At 51.2% G+C, this 24,231-nt stretch overlaps 2 protein-coding genes across 6 annotated transcripts; both read left to right on the forward strand.

The window, feature by feature from the left end:
* The first annotated feature begins 2,970 nt into the window (after positions 1 to 2,970).
* APOBEC3Z2E (apolipoprotein B mRNA-editing enzyme-catalytic polypeptide-like 3Z2e) lies at positions 2,971 to 11,800 on the forward strand. Of its 4 annotated transcripts, none has more exons than XM_070253605.1 (5): positions 2,971 to 3,095; positions 5,149 to 5,305; positions 6,580 to 6,850; positions 7,072 to 7,186; positions 8,026 to 11,800. In XM_070253605.1, exons 2-5 carry the CDS (start codon positions 5,156 to 5,158, stop codon positions 8,114 to 8,116), a joined length of 627 nt encoding a protein of 208 aa, XP_070109706.1. In that variant the 5' UTR covers positions 2,971 to 3,095; positions 5,149 to 5,155; the 3' UTR covers positions 8,117 to 11,800.
* Positions 11,801 to 11,929: 129 nt separating this feature from the next.
* Positions 11,930 to 16,586, forward strand: APOBEC3H (apolipoprotein B mRNA editing enzyme catalytic subunit 3H). Of its 2 annotated transcripts, none has more exons than XM_005606478.4 (5): positions 11,930 to 12,069; positions 14,561 to 14,717; positions 15,407 to 15,674; positions 15,959 to 16,074; positions 16,425 to 16,586. In XM_005606478.4, the coding sequence occupies exons 1-5, from the start codon at positions 11,987 to 11,989 to the stop codon at positions 16,491 to 16,493; spliced, it is 693 nt and encodes a 230-aa protein (XP_005606535.1). In that variant the 5' UTR covers positions 11,930 to 11,986; the 3' UTR covers positions 16,494 to 16,586. The 2 variants fall into 2 exon arrangements, with proteins under 2 accessions (XP_005606535.1, NP_001229380.1); NM_001242451.1 differs by having other exon boundaries at positions 11,987 to 12,069; positions 16,422 to 16,493.
* Positions 16,587 to 24,231: the final 7,645 nt, after the last annotated feature.

Consider the following 24,231-nt stretch of genomic DNA (forward strand, 5'->3'; position numbering starts at 1 on the left):
GATTTCGACTCACCAAGAAGCGAACTCACGTTGCTCGGCGACACACACTCCGTTTCATGCTCATATTTGGACCTCTTCCCACGAATCACAAATGTTCTTGATGACATCTGGATGGCGCATCCTTTCCAGAGGTTTTCAGTTTACTTTTCCCAAATCCGTCAGAGGAATCAATAGCTATGGCAGCTGTAGCATCATGAAATGTGTTTCTTCTTAAGTGATAAGACTTGCCAGTTGAAATTACTCCTTGATCCATGGGCTGCAGAAAGGCTGCGTGTTAGCAGGCATGACAACATTAATCTCGTTGAACATCTCCATCGGAGGTTTTGGGTGAGCAGGTGCGTTGTCAACGAGCAGTAGTATTTTTAAAGGAGTCTTTTCTTTCTGAGCAGCCGTTCTCAACAGTAGGCTTAAAATATGCAGTAAACTGTGCTGCAAACACATGTGCTCTCGTCCAGGCTTTGTTGTTCCAGTGATAGAGCACAGGCAGAGTACATTTAGCATCAGTCTTAAGGGCCCCAGGATTTTCGGGATGGTAAATGAGCATCAGCTTCAGCTTAAAGCAACCAGCTGCGTCAGCCTCTAACAAGAGTCAGCCTGTCCTTTGAATCTTTGAAGCCAGGTGTTGGCTTCTCCTCTCTAGCGATGTAAGTCCTAGATGGCATCTTCTTCCTAGATAAGGATGTTTCATCTTACATTGGAAATCTGTGGTTAAGTGTAGCCCCTTCGTGAATTATCTTAGCTAGATCTTCTGGGAAACCAGCTGCAGCTTTTCCATGAGCACTGACTGCCTCTCCTCCCACTTCTCTGTTATGGTGACGGCTTCTTTCCTTAACCCTCCTCAACCAGCCTCTGCTGGCTTCAGACTTTTCTCCTGCAGCTTCCTCCCCTCTCTCAGCCTTCACAGAATTCAAGAGGGTCAGGGCCTGGGTCGGGATTAGGCTTTAGCTTAAGGGAAAGTTGTGGCTGGTTTGATCTTCTATCCAGATGCTAAAACTTTCTCCATATCAGCAATCAGGCTGTTTCGCTTTCTTATCATCCGTGTGTCCATTGGAGTAGCACTTTTAATTTCCTTCAAGAACTTTTCCTTGGCATTCACAACTCACCTAACTGGTGCAACAGGCCTCGCTTTTGGCCTGCCTCGGCTTTCTACATGACTTGATCATTTCTAGCTTTCGATTTAAAGTGAGAGACATGCAACCCTTCCCTCCACCTGACCACTTAGGGGCCATTACGGGTTATTAATTGGCTAATTTCAATCTTGCTCCGTCTCAGGGAATAGGGAGGCCCGAGGAGAGGGAGAGAGGCAGGGGAGCAGGCAGGACACACAGAACATTATCAAGTAGCTTCGCCATCTTACATGGGTGCACTTGGTGGCACCCCAAAACGACTACAAAAGTAACATCAAAGACAACTGATCACACATCACTGTAACAAACATAATACTTATGAAAACGTTTGAAATATTGTGAGAATCACCAAAACGTGAAACAGAGACGCAACGTGAGCAAATGCTGTTGGAAAAATGGATCCCACAGACTTGCTCACTTCCAGATTGCCAAAAACCGTCAATTTGTAAGAAAGGCAGTATCTGCAGAGCACAATACAATGAAGTATGCCTGTATGTCATTTAAAATTGGTAAATAAGGGGATACAAGCCACCCCCACGGGGTCAGCAGGTGGCTCCCTCAGTGTCTGAGCTCCCGCTCTGGGGAAGTGAAATCCAGGGGTGGCTTTGACTCAAGGCGCAGCCTCAGTGCACCCACACAAAGGAAGGAGAGTCACAAGGTTTATTATTACTCGCAGGTCCCAGAAGCCAGGAGGTGCAAGGAGCTGGAGTCCTCTGTTCCAGGTCGTGAGTGAGCAGACCTCACTAACTCTTCATGGCCTTAAATCTAAGCGGCTGTTTTAGAAGCTTCCCGGGGAAAAGCGAAAGCACAGCAGGAACTGTGGCGGGCATCCCAAACTCAAGTCGTTATCTGAACGTCCAGTCCTTGTCCAAATGCGGGCAGGGTTGTCCTACTGCAAAATGCCTGTGCGGCAACTCGGACAAACAAAGCTGTTCTTCTCATCACAGACACCTGCTTCCACTCCACACCTAGCCGGCCCTGGCATCGTCCACCTTGCCGCTCACTCCGTCATCAGCCCGCCACACTCTGCTCCTCCCTTATCCCCTTCCCACATTGCTGCCAGAGAAGCTCTGGGGGGATGCAGCCTAGGGATGGTGATGGCGAAAAAAACAATTAACAGTTAAGTTTCCGTTTAAATAAGTTTTTAGAAGAGAAATAGGATAGGGTATGTGAGGATTGAGATGATCAGAGCTTTTCCAAGAAGCAGAATAGAAAACGGAAGGTGGCCGAGAATCAGGTGCGAGACACAGCAGCTCAGGCACTCAAGGACAAACAGGAGTGCACGCCTGGTTGTTTGGCCACAGAGCCGACTACCGTGCAAAGGCACTGGGGAAGATCTCAGTGGAGGTTCCAGACAGGGTGGCCTGGACCACGGCACAGCCAAAAGGGAGCAAGAGATCAGCCGGACGCAGTGGGATTCTGGGCAGGCAGAGGCAGAGGCAGAAGAAGGAAGAGCAAGAGGGAAGGGGTTCGCTTTGGAATACATCCATAACATCGTGGTGGAGAACGTCTTGGGTCCCACACGGACCTGCTGGCTCTTCCCCTGTTTGGCCGTCTCAGTGTGAATTGTTGGTGACAGCAGACACTCGTCTCTTCACTACCCCCCACCCCCACTCCGCCCCGTCCACATGGCTGCCCGGGAGTCTAGGGCAGACTCCAGGGGGCTCTCTGGCTGCTGCAGCTCATCTACTTTGATGCTCCCCCGTCCGTGTCTCCTCCAAGGAGGGAGGCACCGAGGGGCACAGATGTGGGTGACACACCTCTTGATCATCTCAGTCATCAGTGGAGAGGCCTCCAGCCTGCCCCTCCCCTGAGGAGCCAGCCTCTGTCCTGCTCTCTTCAGCCAGGGCCTGGCCCATCCCCCTCTCTGGCATCATTACTTTCTCTTTCCCTTTGCAACAGTGTTGGGTCCTGCCCCACAGACCGGCGAGCGCTGCCAAGAGGGAGGGCCCGAGAGAAGCAGAAAAGGTGGGTCAGAGGCTGAGGAAGTCTACCCGCCTCCCTAGGGCCCTACTACCCCTGGTGCCTAAGCAGGAAGCAGGTGGGGCCTCAGCCAAAAGCCGAGTAGGTCACTCTCAGACAAGGGGCTTTGCTGAAGCAAACGCCTGGGAGAGGAAATGGACCCCCAGCCCCCAGGGCAAAGGGCAGTGCTGGTTCAAAACTACTGAGGCGGGGGCTACGTCCAGGCTCCCAGGAACAGGTAAGTCAACAGCCCAGGAGGACGAAAGAAGGTGGATCTGAGCCCAGACGAGCAAAGGCACCATAAGGCCTCCCACCAACCTCCCCAACTCCCAACTCCTAACCACCAACCTCCACTCCGTTATCGTAGCAGGAAGGGTGTGGGCCACCCCTCAGACAGCTGTGGGAGGACTCTCTCAGACCAGGGGCTTTCCCAAAGCTGGGAGAGGAGATGGAGCCTCAGCGCTGGGGACAAAGGGCAGGGCTGGACCAGCCTTCCCGGGAGGCTAAGCCAATGCCCAGATTAGGTACCACCGCCCCCTCTGTCCTGCTGTGCCCTCTTTCTGCAGCCCCTTCCTTTGTGGTGGGCCCTGCTGTCCCTCTGTCCTCGGCCTCCTCCTCCTCCCCACTCCCAGCCTCGCTTCTCTCCCTCTCTGGGCTCCTTGGCTGCAGGACCCACTCCCATCTGGGGTCTTTGCCCACTGCTGAGGATGCCCTCACTATTGCCTCTGACCTGATCCTTCCCACACCTCCACTCCCACCATTGGTCCTCCTGGCCCACCTCTGGGTCTGAAAGTCTGTCGGGCGGGGCTGTCCCGCTGCCTGTGCGACCCTGCCCCCTCTGTGGGTCCTCAGGAAGTTCCGTGCTCTGTTAACACTTAGAATTTGGTCAAAGGATGATTGAAGCAGTTGGTGTATTTAGTTTAAAGCACTTTGATCGATTTCCTATAATATTTACACCATTATAAACATCAGGCGAGACTAGGTCTCTGAGGCGAGAAGATAAATAATCTCTTCCAAGGATAGTTCAACTATGACCAGAAAAGTGAATGCAGACCGTTCATAAACAGACCCACAGGGGCCAGCCCGGTGGCGCAGCGGTTAAATTCCCACATTCGCCTTCTCAGCGGCCCGGGGTTCACCGGTTCAGATCCCGGTTGCAGACATGGCACCCCCTAGCAAGCCTAGCTGTGGTAGGCAGACCATATAGAAAGTAGAAGATGGGCGCTGATGTTAGCTCAGGGCCCGCCTTCCACAGCAAAAAGAGGAGGATTGGTGGCCGATGTTACCTCAGGGCTAATCATCCTTAAAAAAAAAAAAAAACATACCCACAAGCTAGGCACTCACGCTTCCCGTTTATAACTATGCCACTAATGGAAATTGGAGAAAAGATGCCACGATTGGGAGAAGCATTCTTATTTTAAAATCAAGTAGAAAAGAAAGCCACATCAAGACTGTGTCCTGCTGTAAGGTCACATAACGGGACAGCTGGAAACGTCCTCGCCTGGACAGGGCCCAGCGCCATCACTTACTGGCCTGTGACTTGGGCAGGCTGCTCACCTCTCTGTGCCCCGGCTTCCTCCTCTATCAGTGAGGATGGCTCCCACAGGATTTGGGGAGGAGTGGGTGAGTTCAGATGCATAAAGCACGGAGAAGAGTAGCCTGAGCCTCTGAATTTAGGTGTTAACCTGATATTTTAAAAAAACACATAGGGGAAAGTCAGAGATGAATGAAACTGAGGGGTTGAAAGCTATAATTTGGGGGTGGAGGGGTTTTATTCATCCTTTCTGTTTTTCCGATGGGTTGGGAAAGGGTGGGCAGGAAAAGTGGGGGTGGAGTGTGCTGTTGGAAGGAGCAGAGCCGGGCCTGTGGGAGAGGTCACCCGTGCCTGCTGTCCCCGTGCCCCTCTCCCCTTCCCCTCCCCCAGTCTTCCTGCCAGGAAAGGCAGCCAGGAATGCTCAGGGCCCAGGAGGGCCCAGGGGGCTGTGTTCAGGAGGCACCATCCAGGGGGTGCCCCAGGCGGCACTCTCTCCGTTTTCACTTTCCTCTCTTTTGCCCCCAGAAACCCAATGGAGAAGTTGCATCCCAAGACCTTCTCCTTCCACTTCCGCAACCTGGAATTTGCCTATGGTCGGAACTGCTCCTACATCTGTTACCGAGTGGAAGGAAGGTTGAGCGGCTCACCTGGCCTCTCTGAACAGGGGGTCTTTGTGAATGAGGTATGGCCTGGACGACACTCCCCTCACAGGCAGGAGTTAGGTCCGGTGAGGATGCAGAAAAAATTGAGGGAAGTAAAATGCCAGATGGGGGGTTCTCAGTGGGGTATCCTTCTTTCCCCAACAAATTCCTAAATCCTCGGCCCGGCCCGGGATGTCCCTGCTTGGCCCTCCTGGAACCTGCTACACCATGGCCTCTGGCTTATCCCACAAGGCCTCTGGGCAGAGTCTGCTGATGACAAGGCTTGTCATCCGGCTTGGTCTCAGCAATCTTGGAGGCAAGAGTGTCTTTACAAAGTTCGGCCTGATGGACGCTTTCTCTGGCCCTACTAACTTCCCTGCTGGGCGGGTCCTCCCCCGGCCACACCCCTGACTCCTCTCTGTCCAGGACCTGTGATCCCACAGGGAGAACCCACACCCTGGTCATGCCTGCCTCCCAGCCCACTCCAAACCCGGGGCCCAGGTCTCCCTGGCTGACCACCGCAGAACCAGCAGTTACCAGATCGAGCCCACCCCCACCACGCGGCCCCCGCGACAACCACTGACCGCTCCTGCGACACCTCCTACCACACGCCTGCCCTTTCTTCTCCATCCAGGAGAAACCGCAGGCTTTTCAGGACCTGTTTGGATGAGAGAGGAGTGATGGGATAGGAGGGCGCTCTAACAGTGTGATCCCATAGAAACATCATCAAGGTCACATAGATCATTCAACTTTTTCTTGCACCCAGTGTTCAAAAAGTTAAGAGAAACTGATCAAATTAATATTGAGAATGTATTCGGCAACATATCTAGGATATTATTTCAACATATAATTAATATGAAAATTCTTCGTCAGATACTTTACATTCTTTTTCATACTAAGTCATTAAAATGAGATGTGTCTTCGCCACACATCTCAATTCAGAGGAGCCACCTTTCAAGTGCTCAGGAGACACGTGTGGCTAGTGGCTCTGCTGTGGGACAGGGCAGCTCTGTGCCCTCTCCAGCAGACACAAGCCAGGACCCTAGGGGGCCTGGCCTGGAGCAGGTGCTCAGGATGCTTGTAGAATGAATGAAGGGGAGAGTGGCTGTTGGAATTAATGAATGAGTCCGTGAACGTGGGAAGGGATGATTACATAGACAAAGAAGAGAGGGGAGATAGGGAAAGAAGGGCTAAATCAATGAATCACACGCCCCTGGGACTCCTGCGCCCTCGCCCTCCCCGCTCCACCCAGCCCCTGCCACCCCGCCTGCTCTGGCAGCCAAGAGGGTCCCCTTTGATTCTCCCTCCCTCCCAGGTCTGTGGCAAGACTCGCCGCCACGCAGAACTCTGCTTCCTCGATTGGTTCCGCGTCAGGCTGTCCCCTGACGAGTATTACCGTGTCACCTGGTTCATATCCTGGAGCCCCTGCTCTTACTGTGCCAGGGAGGTGGCTGACTTCATGAAGCAGTACCGGAACGTCAAGCTGAGCATCTTTGCCGCCCGCCTCTACTATTGCCGAGACCATGCGCAGGGCCTTCGGAGCCTGTGCAGCAGTGGGGCCCAGCTGGCCATCATGTTCTTCTGGGGTGAGAGCAAAGGGCGCTGGGGGCAGGGCTGTGGTGGGGGTGCCTAGCACGGGGTGGGGCACCTAGAATGCTCCCAGGGAGAGTGCATGGGAGGAGAGCCTGGGAAACTGAGGCAGGACTGATGGCACCTAGCAGGGAGACCAGAACCTGAGTGGGGAGGGACAGGAGAGAAAGGCCTCGCCAGGCACGGCCCTGACTGCCCCCTCCCCTCTTCATCTCAGATTTCAGATACTGCTGGGACAACTTTGTGCACAACAGTGGAAGGGAATTCAGACCTTGGAAAAAGATTAATGTAAATTCTCGTCTCCTGGCCACAAAGCTTGAGGACATTCTCAAGTGAGCGCTTCCTCAGCCTCCTGGCCCCATCCTCTCCGCTGCTGAGTAGCTGGAGCTGGTACCCTGACCTAAGGAGACCGGCCTACCTCAGAGATGTTGCAAGCTTGCTTCCAGACCACCACAAAAAACCTAATATCACAATAAAGCGAGTCACGTGAATTTTTTGGCTTCCCAGTGCATATAAAAGTTTTATATATATATAAAAGCTATATTTAGGGCCCGGCCCAGTGGCTGAGTGATTAAAGTTCTGGGTGCTCTGCTTCGGTGGCCCGGGTCTGTGGGTTTGCATCCTGTGCACAGACATACTCCACTCACCAGCCATGCTCTGGCAGTGACCCACACAAAGAAAAATAGAGGAGGGTTGGCACAGATGTTAGCTCAGGGCGAATCTTCCTCAGCAAAAAAAAAAGATATATTTATACCATACGGGAGTCTATTAAGTGGCAATAGCAGTCTGTCTTTAAAAACCCCAATGTATATACCTTAATTTAAAAATACTTTATTGCTCAAAAACGTTAACCATCCTCTGAGCCTTCAGTGAGTTGCAATCTTTTTGCTGGTGGGGGCTCCTGCCTCGACATTGATGCCTGCTGATGAGGGTGGTGGCTGCTGAAGGCTGGGTGGCTGTGGCAACTCCTTGCAACGAGACAACAGTGAAGTTTGCCGCATCGATTGACTCTTCCTTTCATGAACGATTGCTCTGCAGCACGCGATGCTGTTTGACAGCATTTTACCCACAGAAGAACTTCTTTCAAAACTGGAGTCGATCCTCTCCGACTCTGCTGCTGTTTTACCAACAAAGTTCATGGAATGTTCTAAATCCTTTCTTGTCATTTCAGCCGTCTTCACAGCGTCTTCACCAGGAGTGCACTCCACCTCACAAAACTGCTTCCCTTGCTCATCCATGAGCAGCAACTCCTCAGCCGTTAGAGTTTATCACGGGATGGCGGCAATTCAGTCTCGTCTTCAGGCTCCACTTCTCATTCTAGTCCTCTTGCTGTTTCCCCTCCATCTGCATTTACTGCCTCCACTGGAGTCTCGAAACCCTCAGAGTCATCCACGAGGGCTGGAATCAAGTTCTTCCGAAGGTCACAGGCTGTGGATTCTGACCCATTCCTCTCGTCTTGCTGAGAATCGCAGATGTTCCTTTCTCTAATGGCCCTTTTGTTTCAATTACGTCCCACGAAGAAGACAGGGGCACCAGCTACCTTGAACTGCTGCAGACTGCACTGCAAGACTGACCCACATGCAGAAGAACCAGGCAGGACCCTAGAGTGACCTTTGCTTCATCGACACGGTAACACCCCCACCACGTAGGGAGCAACAGCACGCCTTTAGGCACACAGGAAGCACGAACACCTAAGGAGCCTGCTCGAGCTTATGCCCACCCCTACAGCTAACGACAAATCTTCAACGTTGAATATTCATTCCCCACCTCACATCAAAACTACCTGCTTTCCCTTACTTGGGGAGCCACGGCGTGGGAAACTGCGGTCTCCTTATTTGCTGCAAATAAAATTTACTTTGTGGGACAACTGCTCCTGGTGAAGGCTTTGATTTCGACTCACCAAGAAGCGAACTCACGTTGCTCGGTGACACACACTCCGTTTCATGCTCATATTTGGACCTCTTCTCACGAATCACAAATGTTCTTGATGACATCTGGAATGGCGAATCCTTTCCAGAGGTTTTCAGTTTACTTTTCCCAAATCTATCAGAGGAATCAATATCTATGGCAGCTGTAGCATCATGAAATGTGTTTCTTAAGTCATAAGACTTGCCAGTCGAAATTACTCCTTGATCCATGGGCTGCAGAAAGGCTGCGTGTTAGCAGGCATGACAACATTAATCTCGTTGAACATCTCCATCAGAGGTTTCGGGTGAGCAGGTGCGTTGTCAACGAGCAGTAGTATTTTTAAAGGAGTCTTTTGTTTCTGAGCAGCCATTCTCAACAGTAGGCTTAAAATATGCAGTAAACTGTGCTGCAAACACATGTGCTCTCGTCCAGGCTTTGTTGTTCCAGTGATAGAGCACAGGCAGAGTACATTTAGCATCATTCTTAAGGGCCCCAGGATTTTCGGGATGGTAAGTGAGCATCAGCTTCAGCTTAAAGCAACCAGCTGTCAGCCTCTACCCAGAGTCAGCCTGTCCTTTGAATCTTTGAAGCCAGGTGTTGGCTTCTCCTCTCTAGCTATGTAAGTCCTTGATGGCATCTTCTTCTTAGATAAGGATGTTTCATCTTACGTTGGAAACCTGTTGTTAAGTGTAGCCCCTTCGTGAATTATCTTAGCTAGATCTTCTGGGAAACCAGCTGCAGCTTCTCCATGAGCACTGGCTGCCTCTCCTCCCACTTCTACATTACAGAGACGACTTCTTTCCTTAAACCTCCTCAACCAGCCTCTGCTGGCTTCAGACTTTTCTCCTGCAGCTTCCTCCCCTCTCTCAGCCTTCACAGAATTCAAGAGGGTCAGGGCCTGGCTCGGGAGTAGGCTTTGGCTTAAGGGAATGTTGTGGCTGGTTTGATCTTCTATCCAGATGCTAAAACTTTCTCCATATCAGCAATCAGGCTGTTTCGCTTTCTTATCATTCGTGTGTCCATTGGAGTAGCACTTTTCATTTCCTTCAAGAACTTGTCCTTGGCATTCACAACTCACCTAACTGGTGCAACAGGCCTCGCTTTTGGCCTGCCTTGGCTTTCTACATGACTTGATCATTTCCAGCTTTCGATTTAAAGTGAGAGACATGCAACCCTTCCTTCCACTTGACTACTTAGGGGTCATTGTGGGTTATTAATTGGCTAATTTCACTCTTGTTCCATCTCAGGGAATAGGGAGGCCCGAGGAGAGGGAGAGAGGCAGGGGAGCAGGCAGGACACACAGAACATTATCAAGTAACTTCGCCATCCTATATGGGTACAGTTGGTGGCACCCGAAAACAACTACAAAAGTATCAGCAAAGACAACTGATCACACATCACCGTAACAAACATAATAATTATGAAAACGTTTGAAATATTGCAAGAATTACTGAAACGTGACACAGAGACGCAAAGTGAGCAAATGCTGTTGGAAAAATGGAGCCCACAGACTTGCTCAATTCCAGATTGCCGAAAACCTTCAATTTGTAAAAAAGGCAGTGTCTACAGAACACAATACAATGAAGTATGCCTGTATGTCATTTAAAATTGGTAAATAAGGGGGCACAAGCCACCCCACGGGGTCAGCAGGTGGCTCCCTCAGTCTGTGAGCTCCCACTCTGGGGAAGTGAAATCCAGGGGTGGCTTTGACTCAAGGCACAGCCTCAGTGCACCCACACAAAGGAAGGAGAGTCACAACGTTTATTATTACCCACAGATCGAGAAGCCAGGAGGTGCAAGGAGCTGGAGTCCTCTGTTCCAGGTCGTGAGTGAGCAGACCTCACTAACTCTTCATGGCCTTAAATCTAAGCGGCTGTTTTAGAAGCTTCCCGGGGAAAAGCGAAAGCACAGCAGGAACTGTGGCGGGCATCCCAAACTCAAGTCGTTATCTGAACGTCCAGTCCTTGTCCAAATGCGGGCAGGGTTGTCCTACTGCAAAATGCCTGTGCGGCAACTCGGACAAACAAAGCTGTTCTTCTCATCACAGACACCTGCTTCCACTCCACACCTAGCCGGCCCTGGCATCGTCCACCTTGCCGCTCACTCCGTCATCAGCCCGCCACACTCTGCTCCTCCCTTATCCCCTTCCCACATTGCTGCCAGAGAAGCTCTGGGGGGATGCAGCCTAGGGATGGTGATGGCGAAAAAAACAATTAACAGTTAAGTTTCCGTTTAAAGAAGATTTTAGAAGAGAAGTAGGATAGGGTATGTGAGGATTGAGATGATCAGAGCTTTTCCAAAAAGCAGAATAGAAAACGGAAGGTGGCCGAGAATCAGGTGCGAGACACAGCAGCTCAGGCACTCAAGGACAAACAGGAGTGCACGCCTGGTTGTTTGGCCACAGAGCCGACTACCGTGCAAAGGCACCGGGGAAGATCTCAGTGGAGGTTCCAGACAGGGTGGCCTGGACCACGGCACAGCCAAAAGGGAGCAAGAGATCAGCCGGACGCAGTGGGATTCTGGGCAGGCAGAGGCAGAGGCAGAAGAAGGAAGAGCAAGAGGGAAGGGGTTCGCTTTGGAATACATCCATAACATCGTGGTGGAGAACGTCTTGGGTCCCACACGGACCTGCTGGCTCTTCCCCTGTTTGGCCGTCTCAGTGTGAATTGTTGGTGGCAGCAGACACTCGTCTCTTCACTACCCCCCACCCCCACTCCGCCCGGTCCACATGGCTGCCCGGGAGTCTAGGGCAGACTCCAGGGGGCTCTCTGGCTGCTGCAGCTCATCTACTTTGATGCTCCCCCGTCCGTGTCTCCTCCAAGGAGGGAGGCACCGAGGGGCACAGATGTGGGTGACACACCTCTTGATCATCTCAGTCATCAGTGGAGAGGCCTCCAGCCTGCCCCTCCCCTGAGGAGCCAGCCTCTGTCCTGCTCTCTTCAGCCAGGGCCTGGTCCATCCCCCTCTCTGGCATCATTACTTTCTCTTTCCCTTTGCAACAGTGTTGGGTCCTGCCCCACAGACCAGCGAGCGCTGGCAAGAGAGAGGGCCCGAGAGAGGCAGAGAACGTGGGTTGTGGGTCGGAGGCTGAGGAAGTCTACCCGCCTCCCTAGGGCCCTCCTACCCCTGGTGCCTAAGCAGGAAGCAGGTGGGGCCTCAGCCAGAAGCCAGGGAGGTCACTCTCAGATAAGCGGCTTTCCTAAAGCAAAGGCCTGGGAGACCAAATGGACCCCCAGGCCCCGACACAAAGGGGAGGCCTGGGTCAAGCCTACCAAGGCGGGGACTATGTCCAGGCTCCCGGGAACGGGTAAGTCAACTGCCTGGGAGGAGGAAAGAAGGCACCCTAGGGCCTCCCACAGGCCCTGTCCTGAACTTCCAGGCCCCCTATAACCCCTACCCCAATACTGATTTTGGCAGGAAGGGGTGGTCCACCCGGCAGACAGCTGTGGGAGGACTCTGCAGATGAGGGGCTTTCCCACGCCCAGGGGCAGCCTCGTGAGAGGGAGCAGGAGCTGGAGCGCCCAGTGTCTAGGGCAGGCTGGGACAAGCCTGCTAGTGGGGCTGTGGCCGGGCTGCAGGGACCAGGCACCGCTGCCTGCTCTCTTCTCTGCCTCCGGCTCTGCCTCCTGCCTCCTCCTGGCTCCAGGCCCTCGGTTCTCTCCCTCTCTGGATCCTTCTCTGTGGAGCCTGCTCGGGCCTCAGGCCCCCAGCCCTGCCTCTGCAGATGCCCCCTGCAGCCTGGCTCTCTGCATCCCTGCCCACAGCCCATAGGCGCGGCCCCCGGCTCCTCCTGATGCTCCTTGTTCATGCTCGATTGTAGACTTTAGGTTCAAGGATGGTGGAAACAATTGTGGGAGTCAGTTCTAAACGCATATTCACAAATTTTGTTTTAAAGACTTGCACAATTTTGCACAGAATGTTCTCGTTTCTGCTCTGTGGAGGGAAAACGCTCCAAGGCAAGAAGAGAAATTGTTTCCCATAAAGACACTACCAAGTGTGAAAAATTAAATTGGTCTTTAAATTCTTCCTACAAGTTGTTTTTTATCATCATACCTACAGTTTTAGCTGTTCAAGGTCCAGGTTCGACGTCTGTGCCATTAACATAGTGCATTTGGGGCCGGCCCACAGCTGAGGGGTTAAGTTCGGGCGCTCCGCTTTGGTGGCCCAGGGTTTTGCTGGTTTGGATCCTGGGCACGGACACGGCACCACTCATCAGGCCACGTTGAGGCGGTGTCCCACATAGCACAACCAGAAGGACCCACAACTAAAAATACACAGCTATGTACTGAGGGTCTCTGGGGAGAAGAAAAAAAAAAGATTGGCAACAGGTGTTAGCTCAGGGCCAATCTTTAAGAAAATAAAAGGTGCATTTGTCTAAAATTTGAACTGTTTCAGCCTTGAGTGGCTGGGTTTGCCAGGACTGGGGAATTTTCCAGAAGAAGGGAACTTCCGCGCTAAAATCAGGAAGATTCCTGAGTCCAGTCAGTGGTGTCCGTGGTGTGCTCGGAATGGTGTGTTTCCATTCCAGTCCTCACCCTGAAGGCGGCCCGTTCCCGCAACCGGGAGCTCGAACTTCACGTAAGAGCACGGGCTGGTATCAAAGGCCACAGTGGAGAGACAGTCTCTTCAGCAATTGTCCTGACATTCCAAACCCACCTGAGATTTTCACTAACTAGCACAAAGGGGTCAGAGCTCGGTTTCCACTGAGGAAACTAGTGGGTTTGTTAGCTAGCGTCACAGATGTCAGAAATGGTTCTTCGTTGATAGAATTACCGCTGCTCAAGTGAGTTGGCTGGAAATAAGGGGCAGGCATTTCTGGCCTTGCAGGAGCAAGGTATGGAAATCAATTGTGCCCCTTGGTCTGTGCCCTGAGGGATGGCACCCGTGGCTTAATTCCTGTGTCCAGATGCAAGTCCTAAGGGGTTGTGGTCACCTGAGACTGGCTTGATGGTCAGCCAGGTCACATTCGCCTGAGATGAAGTGTCCAGAGGGACAGCAGGCTGGGGCGCCATCAAGCCTCCGAAGTTTGTTCAGATCGTTTGGCATCCGCTGGGTCATGAATGTCCACATGCGGCAGGGCCCCAGCATGGCATGGCTCTGTCCACCTACTCCTACCTGTGCAGGGCCAACAGCACTATCAAAAGGACGCCAGTGCATCTGCATGCCCACACGGGCCAGGTCACTTTGCACTATAGTAGTAAATGAGAAAAAAGCGAGACACAAAATGAATACCCTGCAGACTATAACAGGGGGAGGAGAAGGTATCTGAGTCTTGCAGCCCCAAGTCTCTGTCACAACCCTCGGTGACAACAGTTTTTCCTATTCACCCGCCTCTGTGCTCTTTGTACAGACGAAATTGTGATACACACACCCAAGCAGAGGACAGAGTTCGAGGAAGTACCAGCTTCCATCCCCACTCCCCAAAGAGAAGGGTTCTGACACCAGACGCGGGTTGAGATGCCTGGGACCTGAACAGACGGGTCTGGACAGCGGCATGTGAGCCAAGGAAGGCCACGTGGTGTCCAGTTCTCTGCCCACCCCCCCCATCCAGCCCAGGCATCCTGCCTGCAATGGCCTCCAGCATGGGGGAGGGCAGTCTGCCAGGCTGGAGGTGGGAGGCAGTGGGCACGGTGGGGGAGCCCACCCTCCACCTCCTCCCTCCCCAGTCCTCCTGGCCAACAAAGGAGATCCTCCTTTACCTCTCCTCAGGGGCCCAAGGGAACCAAAGGTGTTGGGTTCAGAAGGCGACAGAGCCTGAAGGCGCTCTGCGTCTCCGCTTTCTCCTCCCTATTGCGTAGAAACACACAGCATCTGCTAAGTGAGGATGTATTCAAAAAGCAGTTTGGCAACCAGCGCCGGGTCACCAAGCCCTACTACCGGAGAAAGACCTACGTGTGCTACCAGCTGAAGCTGCTCCGTGGCCCCACGATTGCCAAAGGCTACTTTCGAAACAAGGTGCCAAGCAGGTTCTCCCAGCACAGGGCAGGTGGGGGCTAACCCTGCCCAACGCTAGGGGAAAAGACTGAGGCTCAGCGGGGTCTGAGTCAGCCCAGCTGTCATCCCGGGCCTCCGCACGACAGTCCCCCCAGCAGAGTGCTCCTGCCCGTTTGAGAAGTTGGTGCTCACTGTCCGCCAGACCCCAGCTCAGTGGCTGCTTTGGGGAAGCCGAGTGCGCTCCCCAGCCTGAGCACTAACTCCAGCCGCAGACCTCCATCACATTTCTGCTTCGCGCCTGTCTCCCACTCTGCCCCGTCCCTCCTCCCTCCCGCTCTGCCCCGCTCCTTGGGACCCCCAGGTCCAAACATCTCCAGACAACCTCCTGGGCAAGTGCCCAAAGGCGAGGTCTGCAGAGCATTCGGGACTGTGCCGTGGGGCGTCTGCGTGCCGACCCATCTCCTCTGCGTACCGGACTCTGGTCTGATTCGGACCCAGCTGCAGGTGCTTTGAGGGTGTTGAATTAACGGATGAGGAAGTGAGTGAAGGAGTGAATGACGAAGGAAGGAAGGAGGTTCTTTCTCTGTCCTAGGCAAGTTCACATACTCCAAGTCCACAGCAGAGCCCCTCATCCCCAACTCCGCCCTCAGTACATGACCTCTGGCCTCTGCCCTCTAACCTTCTTTCTCTCTGTCTGGGACCCTCCCCAGAAAAAGCGCCATGCAGAGATTCGCTTTATTGACAAGATCAACTCACTGGGCCTAGACCAAGACCAGAGCTACGAAATCACCTGCTATGTCACGTGGAGCCCCTGCGCCACCTGTGCCTGCAAGCTGATTAAGTTCACCAGAAAATTCCCCAACCTGAGCCTGCGGATCTTCGTCTCCCGCCTCTACTACCACTGGTTCAGGCAGAATCAGCAGGGGCTGCGACAGCTGTGGGCATCCAGCATCCCCGTGGTTGTCATGGGTTACCAAGGTTGGAAGGGAGACAGAGCTGTCAGTGGATGGGAGGGTTTGCAGTTCCAAGAGGGAAAAGCCACTGAGGGGGGCCACTGGGAAGGCGGGGAGCTGGACCAGAAGGATGGTGGCCCAGCCAAAGCCCAAGATGTGATACCACCTGGGAGGGAAAATTCCAGGGAGAGACTAAAGCCCTGGGAGAGGAGGAGAAGGGAGGGGAAAGGAAGGAGGACCCTGTGGGGACTGCAGGCTTGCTGCTGCCCCACCCCCGGGGCCTGACTCGCTCCCCATCTTTCATCTCAGAGTTTGCTGACTGCTGGGAAAACTTTGCAGACAACAGGGGAAACCCTTTCCAGAGCTGGGAGAAGCTTACAGAATACAGTAAAGGCATAAAGCGACGGCTCCAGAAGATCCTGGAGGTGAGAAGCTGTCCCTGCTGCGGGCCCCTGGCCTCCCTCTCCCAGACCCCACCCTCCCAGCCTCAGCCCCCCTTCCCTGTCACTGCTCTCCTTGCTCTCTCCCGACTGCCCCCACTCCTTTCTCTTTTCCCACCATGCCCTTTTTCGCTCTCCGGCCGGGGGCATCCGGTTCCGTCCTTCTCTCCCTTTCTCAGGCTGTCGTCAGCCTTCTGTATCTCTCAAGGCCTCCTTGGCCCAGTTCTTTTCTCATCCCAGGTTTTCAGTGTCACCTCCCCTTCCCTTCCTCCAGCACGGTTTCCTGCCAATCAACCAGTGGATGCTTCCTAACGTCTGTCCTTCTCTCTCAGCAGCCCTTGAACCTGAATGGTTTAGAGGACGCCATGGGAAATCTGAAACTTGGGTCGGTTGACCTCGGGTAACTGAAACCGTGGATAGCGAAACTGCGATAAGGGGCAAATACTGTTTATATTTTTATAATTGAAAAAATAAAGATAATTTTCAAGTCTATAAAACTTGGGTTACTTTTTTTTTTAATATTTTTTTATTTTTTTTCCTTCTTCTCCCCAAAGCCCCCCGGTACATAGTTGTATATTCTTTGTTGTGGGTCCTTCTAGCTGTGGCATGTGGGACACTGCCTCAGCGTGGCTTGATGAGCAGTGCCATGTCTGCGTCCAGGATATGAACCAATGAAACACTGGGCCGCCTGCAGCGGAGCGCGCGAACTTAACCACTTGGCCACAGGGCCAGCCCCTTGGGTTACTTTTTAAAGGGGAAATCAGGTCTTTCTCTCATAAAAATGAGTATAAAGGAGTTTTACTCTGCATCACCAAGAAAAGAATTTATTTGAGAATTCCCTGTGTATTCTAGAATAGTTGGATCATTTTGTGGTCCAAGTAGCCTCTATTCCTTCTCATTATCTAATATGTGTCTAAATAAATAAGGTAAAACTTTATCATGTGGAGTTGCCCCATAGAGTCCCACTTGGAACTGTGTTATTCAGTGTTCTTGGCTGAAGCAACAAACACCAACTGTGGCTAATTAAAACAAAAAAAGATTTGTTAAACAGCTGTTGAGTGTCTCGCTGAATCTCTGGGAAAGATGGAGGACTAGATTTGGAGGTCACCAAGCCGGGAAGGAGACCGCAGGCTGCGCTCAAAGCCTGTCTAGTGCAGACAGCATTGCTGGTGGCGGTTTGCTCCATCCACACCAACCGCGCCTGAAGCCGTCGTTAAAATACTAAGTAAAACAGAAAATACTGAAGTACAGGAAAAGATTGCTCTGAAAAAGATAGCAAGAAATATTTAAATGGCAAGATAGTAAAACCAATTAAATCGAGAATGTGACAGGGACGGTGTACGTCACCATTTAGTCCACGCGCTCCTGGAGGTCTAAGGAATGTAAGCAGACAGAGAAGTTTTGGAAAAGAAGACGTGCACTTTCTCCTGTCGTTGTTGTTGACGATTTTATACCTTCCGAAACCGAGAGGCTTGAATTTGGGGAGGGAGGGGAAGACTCCGAGTAAATCAAAGGGCCGAACACAAAATGAAGACATGAAAACTTTTCTTTCTATATTGACAATAATCATCGGAAAATGGAAAAGGGGAAACACACTTGAAATAGCAATAAAAATTATCAAGCCAAATCAACATACAAAAATCAGTTGCGTTTCTAGACACTAACAATGAACATTCCAATGAGGAAATTAAGAAAACAGCCCCATTTATAATAAAATAAAAAAGAATAAAATATTTAGTAGTAAACTTAACCAAAGAGGCGAAAGACCTATTCGTGGAAAACTGCAAAACATTGCCGAGAGAAATTAAAGGCACGAATATGGAGAGACCTCTCACGATCATGGATGGGAAAACTTAACATTGTTGAAATGTCCACATTACTCGAAGTACCCACAGTTTCAGTGCGATCCCTATCAACAACTCAACCTCACTTTTTGCAGAAATAGGAAAAACCATCCTAAAATCCATGTGAAATCCAAATGACTCTGACTTGCCATGCAAACTTAGAAAATGCAGAAATTCTTGGAAAGACACCAAGCTGCAAAAATTAAGATCTCTATGACGAAGAGAAACTTAACAGTCTCTGATGCCACAAATGGATAGCTATTTTTATTTAAAAAGAGGCTCAGCCTAATGATCAAAGATTTCAGTTTAAATCTGCTTGGTTTGTGCATCTCAGTGAGGAAGCAGTCATTACATTACTTGGATCCTGCAATCTCGATCAGTCTGAAATATTTGATTTGTGTATGTTTGGCCTGTTATTTAAGATGTCTGCAGGGTTCGAAGAATCAGTCATACTAGATTTGTAACTGCCATTGAAGTTTTAAGTGACAGTAATTAACCAAATTAATAATAATGTTTAAATGCTCAAGGAAAACTGATTTTTCTGAGTTATATTACTTTCATAAATTATACAATAAGCCAAGTACCAATACTATTGAGTATTCCCCTCCAGGCACAAAAACCTCCTGGATATTGAAGAAACTATCAGAAATCTATTATATTAGTTAAAATTAAGATTGCCTGAAAGTAACGGAAACTCCAAAACCAGGGGCTTAAACCAGACAGAAGCAGGGCCTCTGAGGATGACCATGCAGTCTGTTCACCTCACAACTCCAAGGTCTTCCCTCAGGTCCTCTGCCGTGTGAGCGGTGCCCCTGGGCTCGTGCAGCATGCAGCCCAGTATGGACGTTTATCTCAAACAGAAAAGTCCAGATGTAAGCTGCAGAGCTGGGACAATGACTCCAAGTCATTCAGGACCCAGGCTGCTTCCAGCCTTCTGCTGTGCCATCCTCAGGGTGTGTGGCGCCTGTGTCCTTGTGGCCCAACATGGAGCCAGTCATAACATCTGTGTTCCATCAACTAGACGGGAGAAGAGGAGTTGAAGGGGGCAAACGATCACACTAGCTGCTTCTTAGGGAAGGGTCCCAGAAGCTGCTGTGTGGCATTTATCTTCACATCCCACTGACCAGGACTTAGTCACTTGACCACAACCAGCAGCAAAGGAGTCTGGGAAATGTAGCCTTTATTTTGGACCGCCGTGTAACTTGCTAAAAGTCAGGGATTATACACTGAAAAGAAAAAAAGAACAAATAGAGTGGGACAATTAGTAGTCTCTACCATAGATGTGAAAAAGGTTTTAATAACAAGTGTGAAATATATAGTCACTGGGCTGGACAGCATCTCCCCAAAATTCATGTCCTCCCCAGAAACTCAGAATGTGACCTTCTTTGGAAATAGAGTCCTTGCAGATGTAATTATTTAAGATGAGGTCGTTCTGAAGTATGGTGGGCCCTCACTCCAATACAGCTGGTGTCCTTATAAGAAGAGGAGAGACACAGACCCAGACTCAAAGGGAAGCCATGCGAAGACAGGGAGAGACTGGAGTGATGTGTCCACAAGCCAAGGATTGCCAGCAACACCAGAAGGAAAAAGACCCCACCCGCAGAGCGAGACAGGCATCTTGGGCTGGGTGGGGCCCTAGGTTGAAACAAGTCTGCACAAACAGGAAGCCACATCTGCCTGAAGTCGGCCAAACATCCTGGCGACAAGAGTGAAACCGGCCCTGATATCAGTTCTCCTACATTAAACCTAACATGCGTGGGGTTAAAACCAAAAGCACTCTTTCCCTGCTTCTCTAAGTTGCATTCATATGTAAATATCGGTTCTTTTAAACCTTTGCATCCCTGAACTTCACAAGGCAAATAGAAGTTACAAGTTTTTAGAGCCCAGGTGGCCTCATGCTAACATTTTGGCTAGTCACAGTCCTCTGAAGTTTTGTTACAGGGAAACTGATGTCCAGAGAATATCAAGGAGCTGGAGCTTCCCAGACCCCAACTCCTGGGCTTCCTGCACAGAATCCACCATCCACCAGGGGGGCTGACAACCAAGGACATCCACCTGCACATTCCCTTATCTCGCCACCCTCCGTCCTGCAGGCAGCCTCCCAAGGCCAAACGCAGGCTGGTGGGAAGGCGCCGACCTGCAAGGCCACAGGCTCCCCTCCCTACAAGCAGCTGCCTTCCTTGCAGCCTTTAAAACCCTTGCCTCCCATCATTCGGGGAGACGAGATGAATTTGAGGGCTCACTCTCGTCTCCCAGCTGATATCACCTGAAATAAAAACCCATTCCTTGCCATAAGCCTGGCGTTCCAGTTTTTATTTGGCCCCTCCTGTGTGGCGGGTAAAGAACCTGTGTTTTTGTCCGGTAACAAGAGGACACAGAAAAGATCCTGCCCAGGAGCCTTCAGAGAAAGCACAGCCTGCTGACAGCCCGATTTTAGACTTCTCCCTCCAGAACTGTGAGCACATCAGTTCCTATGGCAGTGGGGGCCGGCCCAGATCCCGCGTGCGGACATGGCACCACTTGGCAGGCCATGCTGTGGTAGGCGTCCCACATATAAAGTGGAGGAAGATGGGCACAGATGTTAGCTCAGGGCCAGGCTTCCTCAGCAAAAAAAAAAAAAAAAAAAAAAAGAGGAGGACTGGCAGTAGTTAGCTCAGGGCTAATCTTCCTCAAAAAATAAAAAAATAAAAATAAAGCCACCCAGTGTGTGCTACTTTGTTATGTGTCCTAAGAAACTGTTACAATCATATATAAACAGTGGTCCTATAAACTAGTGCTAACCAACTTAAAAATATTTGTTTGTGTTCAGGGGGATGCTACGCACAACTGTAGCAAAAAGTATGAACCGTCTAGGAAGACCCTAAGGAGAAATACGCACACTTCATGGATACGATTTGACAACTTTAATAAAGGCCTCACAAAGAAGCTGCATGGTGAAGAAAGGCTTCATGTTCCTAGAGAAAATATTTTACTTTTCTGCCTTTTTCTTCTATAAATTCAAATCAATCTTAACCAAAATTTCACTTGAATTTTTTACATAATTTGACAAATCAATTCTAAAATCAATAGAGAAATAAAAAATCGGCAAGAATAGTCAAGATAATTCTGAAAAAGAATAACAATGTTGGGGGAGGGGGTTGCCCTACCAAGTCATAAAAAACTTTTAAAATATTAAAATGTTAAATGTTAAACATACCCTAAACCTATAGTAGTGACAATAGCTTAAAAGGGCTCCCACTGGCCAAATCTGAGAAATTTTGAGCATTCAAGTAAAAAATGATAATAATGGATTATAGACCCTTGAATAAAATAGGAAACCATGAACCCATATTAATGTAAGTAAATAACTACATTGAAAATGTGATGAAGAATGGGATATTTACATAGTTTTAAATCACCTCCTCCGGGAAATAGTTATTAATTTCAACAGGAAAAAGAGTAAGTTCACAACGGGGAAGCCTGGCAGACGCCCCCTTAGTCAAATGATCAAAGTGGACATCACGAGCGATGGGACAAACCAAAATCATGTGCCACCTGATGCGGTACAGTGAGAGGAACACAGTGTCACTTTGGTGCTGTTCCTGCCCAAGACGCATGAGCTGAATCTGATCACGAGGGGACATGGGAGAAGCACCAGCTCAGGGGCTCACTACACACGCTCACTTACCTGTCGTTGGTCACCGGGCACACCTAGCTGTGGGGGGCTGGGGAGGGGGCTGGGGAAGTGAGCGTTTCATTGGATAATTGCCACTTCCTCCCCTCCCACAGATAGGAAGTTTCTATTAGCAGAAGGATGAGTTGGGTGTTGATAGGCAACTGTCAAGGGCTGAACTGTGTCCCCTGCCAATTCATATTCAGAGTCCTAACCCCCAGGACCTCAGAATGTGACTGCATTTGGAGAGAGGGCCTTTAAAGAGGTGATTAGGTTCAACGAGGTCCTATAGGTGGGCCCTAGTCCAACATGACTGCGGTCCTTATAAGAAGAGATTAGGACACAGACACACAGAGGGAAGACCGTGTGAAGACGCAGGGGGAAGACGGTGCCTGCAAGCCGAGGAGAGGGGCCTCAGGAGCAACAACCCTGCTGGCAGCTTGATCTTGGACTTCTAGCCTCCAGAACTGTGAGACATAAGTCCAGTTGTTTGGGCCCCAGTCTGTGGTCCTCTGTTGGGGCAGCCCTAATGCTAACACAGCGACCAACAGTGTCAGCCTCAGCGAGGCGCTGGGGAGTCGGCCTGCTGGGGCCTCCTTCAACGAGAAGGGGGTACAAGACACCGGGGGTTCGCAGCCATCGGGGCCACTTTATTCCCTCTTCAATGTTGTGTCCCCTGACCCTGATGTCCACGTCAGAGGCCTATTGGGAAAGACCGCCTGTAGGAGCCCACCTGCCAGTCATTTCTGGGGAGCTCCTGGCTCAGCCAGCCACTTTGTTCAGTCCAGAGGCCCTAAAATAGGTCACCAAGTCCAGAGCCGGGCCGTTCTCCAGGTCTGTTTGAAAAACTAGACTCTTTGTAGCTCGAGAGCACCCCTCCCATCCCCTACCTGTCCTCCTGGACATGCCCTCTACCTGCTGCCCCTTTGGCTCCGATCTGTCCATCTGCTACTCTGACCTCAGCCACTTTTACACCTTCCGGAAACTGCTCAGCCTTCCTGGCTCATTGGATGCCCCCCTTCCTGTTTGCCAATCCTGATTCCATCTTTCCCCTGTTTTAGCTCTCCTTTTACTGACTGGTTGCTTGACGGTCATTTAGCCGGGATTTTGGGAGGGAGGACAGACGGCCGCTTGGGCTCGGCTCGCCGTTTGAACCCAGAGGTGCAGTTGGTGTTAGCTGAATGAGTGGACAGATGAGAGGATGCAGAGGAAAGTGAACGAACAGCAGACGAAAAACGTGCGCTCCTCCTGGAGGACAAAGCATACAGGACTCCGGTGCCTGAGAGCCGGCAGTGGACAGCTGCTGGCGTCAGCCTGACCACGTGCTCGGTTATTCAACCAGAACCCTACCCCATCCTTCTCGGCCGCCCTGAGACTCCCCCGGCCGCACAGCTTGCTTGGCAGGACTCCTTCCTGTCTGCGGTGGGCAAGGGCCCACATCCTCCCAAAGCCGTAATGTACCCAGTGGGGAGAGAGGCTGAAGAAACAACCGAAAGCAGAAGTGACTAGAGGAGGGCGGGAGAGATCAGACTTCCAGGAAAGAGGACCAGGGTGTGAAGGTGTTAGGGTCACACCAGGCTCAGACACCGTCTGACTTCCTCTCAAAAGTGGGGTTCAGGGGAAGACCAAAGGCCCTGTCGTGCAGCGCGAGGGGACAGATGGTGGGCCTGGCCCGGGGCATGTGGGGCTTGCAGCCCCCAGTCCTGGACCCAGCTGTTTCTTCCCCTTTCCCCTCAGATTTCAAGGACAGCCGGGAACCTTTGGAAAGCCAGGAAGGCTGCTGGCTGCCCCCCATAGTCCGAGCAAGGGTGGTCCCCCTGTCCCAGCCCCTCTGCCTCCTCTCTGCCCCCGCAAAATGTTCTCTCCCTTCCCCCACCTCTGGGGTGGTGGTCCTCTTCCCTTCCTTTTCACCGCAGCTGGCCCTGTGGTTCTCCACGTGGCTTCTCATGCGTGGTGCCTTCCTTTCCTCCCAACCCCCCTCTCCAGACCTGGGGTGGGGGTGATGGGATGGGGGTCAGTCCACTTGCCTTAAATCTCTCCTCTCTTGTCTATCTTTTCTCCCACTGCCTCTTTCCCCTTCCCTCCCTCCCTCCAATGTTTCACAGAAACTTCCTCCACTTTCTTTCTTGTTCTTTGGCTTTTCCTTCTAGGAGGCAGTGAAGAGTGAAGCTGGGATGTTGATAGCTGACCTCAAGAAAAGTCACCCGCAGTGGGCTCTCTTAAGGCCTCAACCAGGAGAGACCAATGAGGGTGCCACACGCCTTTGTGGAAAGGGCTGGAACCAGGTCTCAACCCAGCCAGAGAGCTCACAAGGAGAAAAGCAGTGCTCTCCAGTGCGGTCCACGGAGCCCCGGAGTCCCAGGACCCCTTCAGAGGTCTTCGAGGCCTAAAGGTTTTCATAATAATTCTTAAGACATTATTTGTCTTTCCCACTGTTACGAGTGTATGGTGGAATTTTCTAGAGGCTGCATGCCATGGGATATTGGGACAGACAATGCAGGGGCAGGTGCGAGAATCCAGCTGTCTTCTATTAAGCCAGACATTAAAGAGATTTGGGAAAAAAAGGTAAAACGATGCCAGTTCTTCTCTAAATTTTTTGTTTTGGAAAATGTTGTTTTTCATAAAATGTTATTTATATTAACATGC

Source organism: Equus caballus, chromosome 28 (assembly GCF_041296265.1).
Source record: "Equus caballus isolate H_3958 breed thoroughbred chromosome 28, TB-T2T, whole genome shotgun sequence".
Taxonomy (NCBI): domain Eukaryota; kingdom Metazoa; phylum Chordata; class Mammalia; order Perissodactyla; family Equidae; genus Equus; species Equus caballus.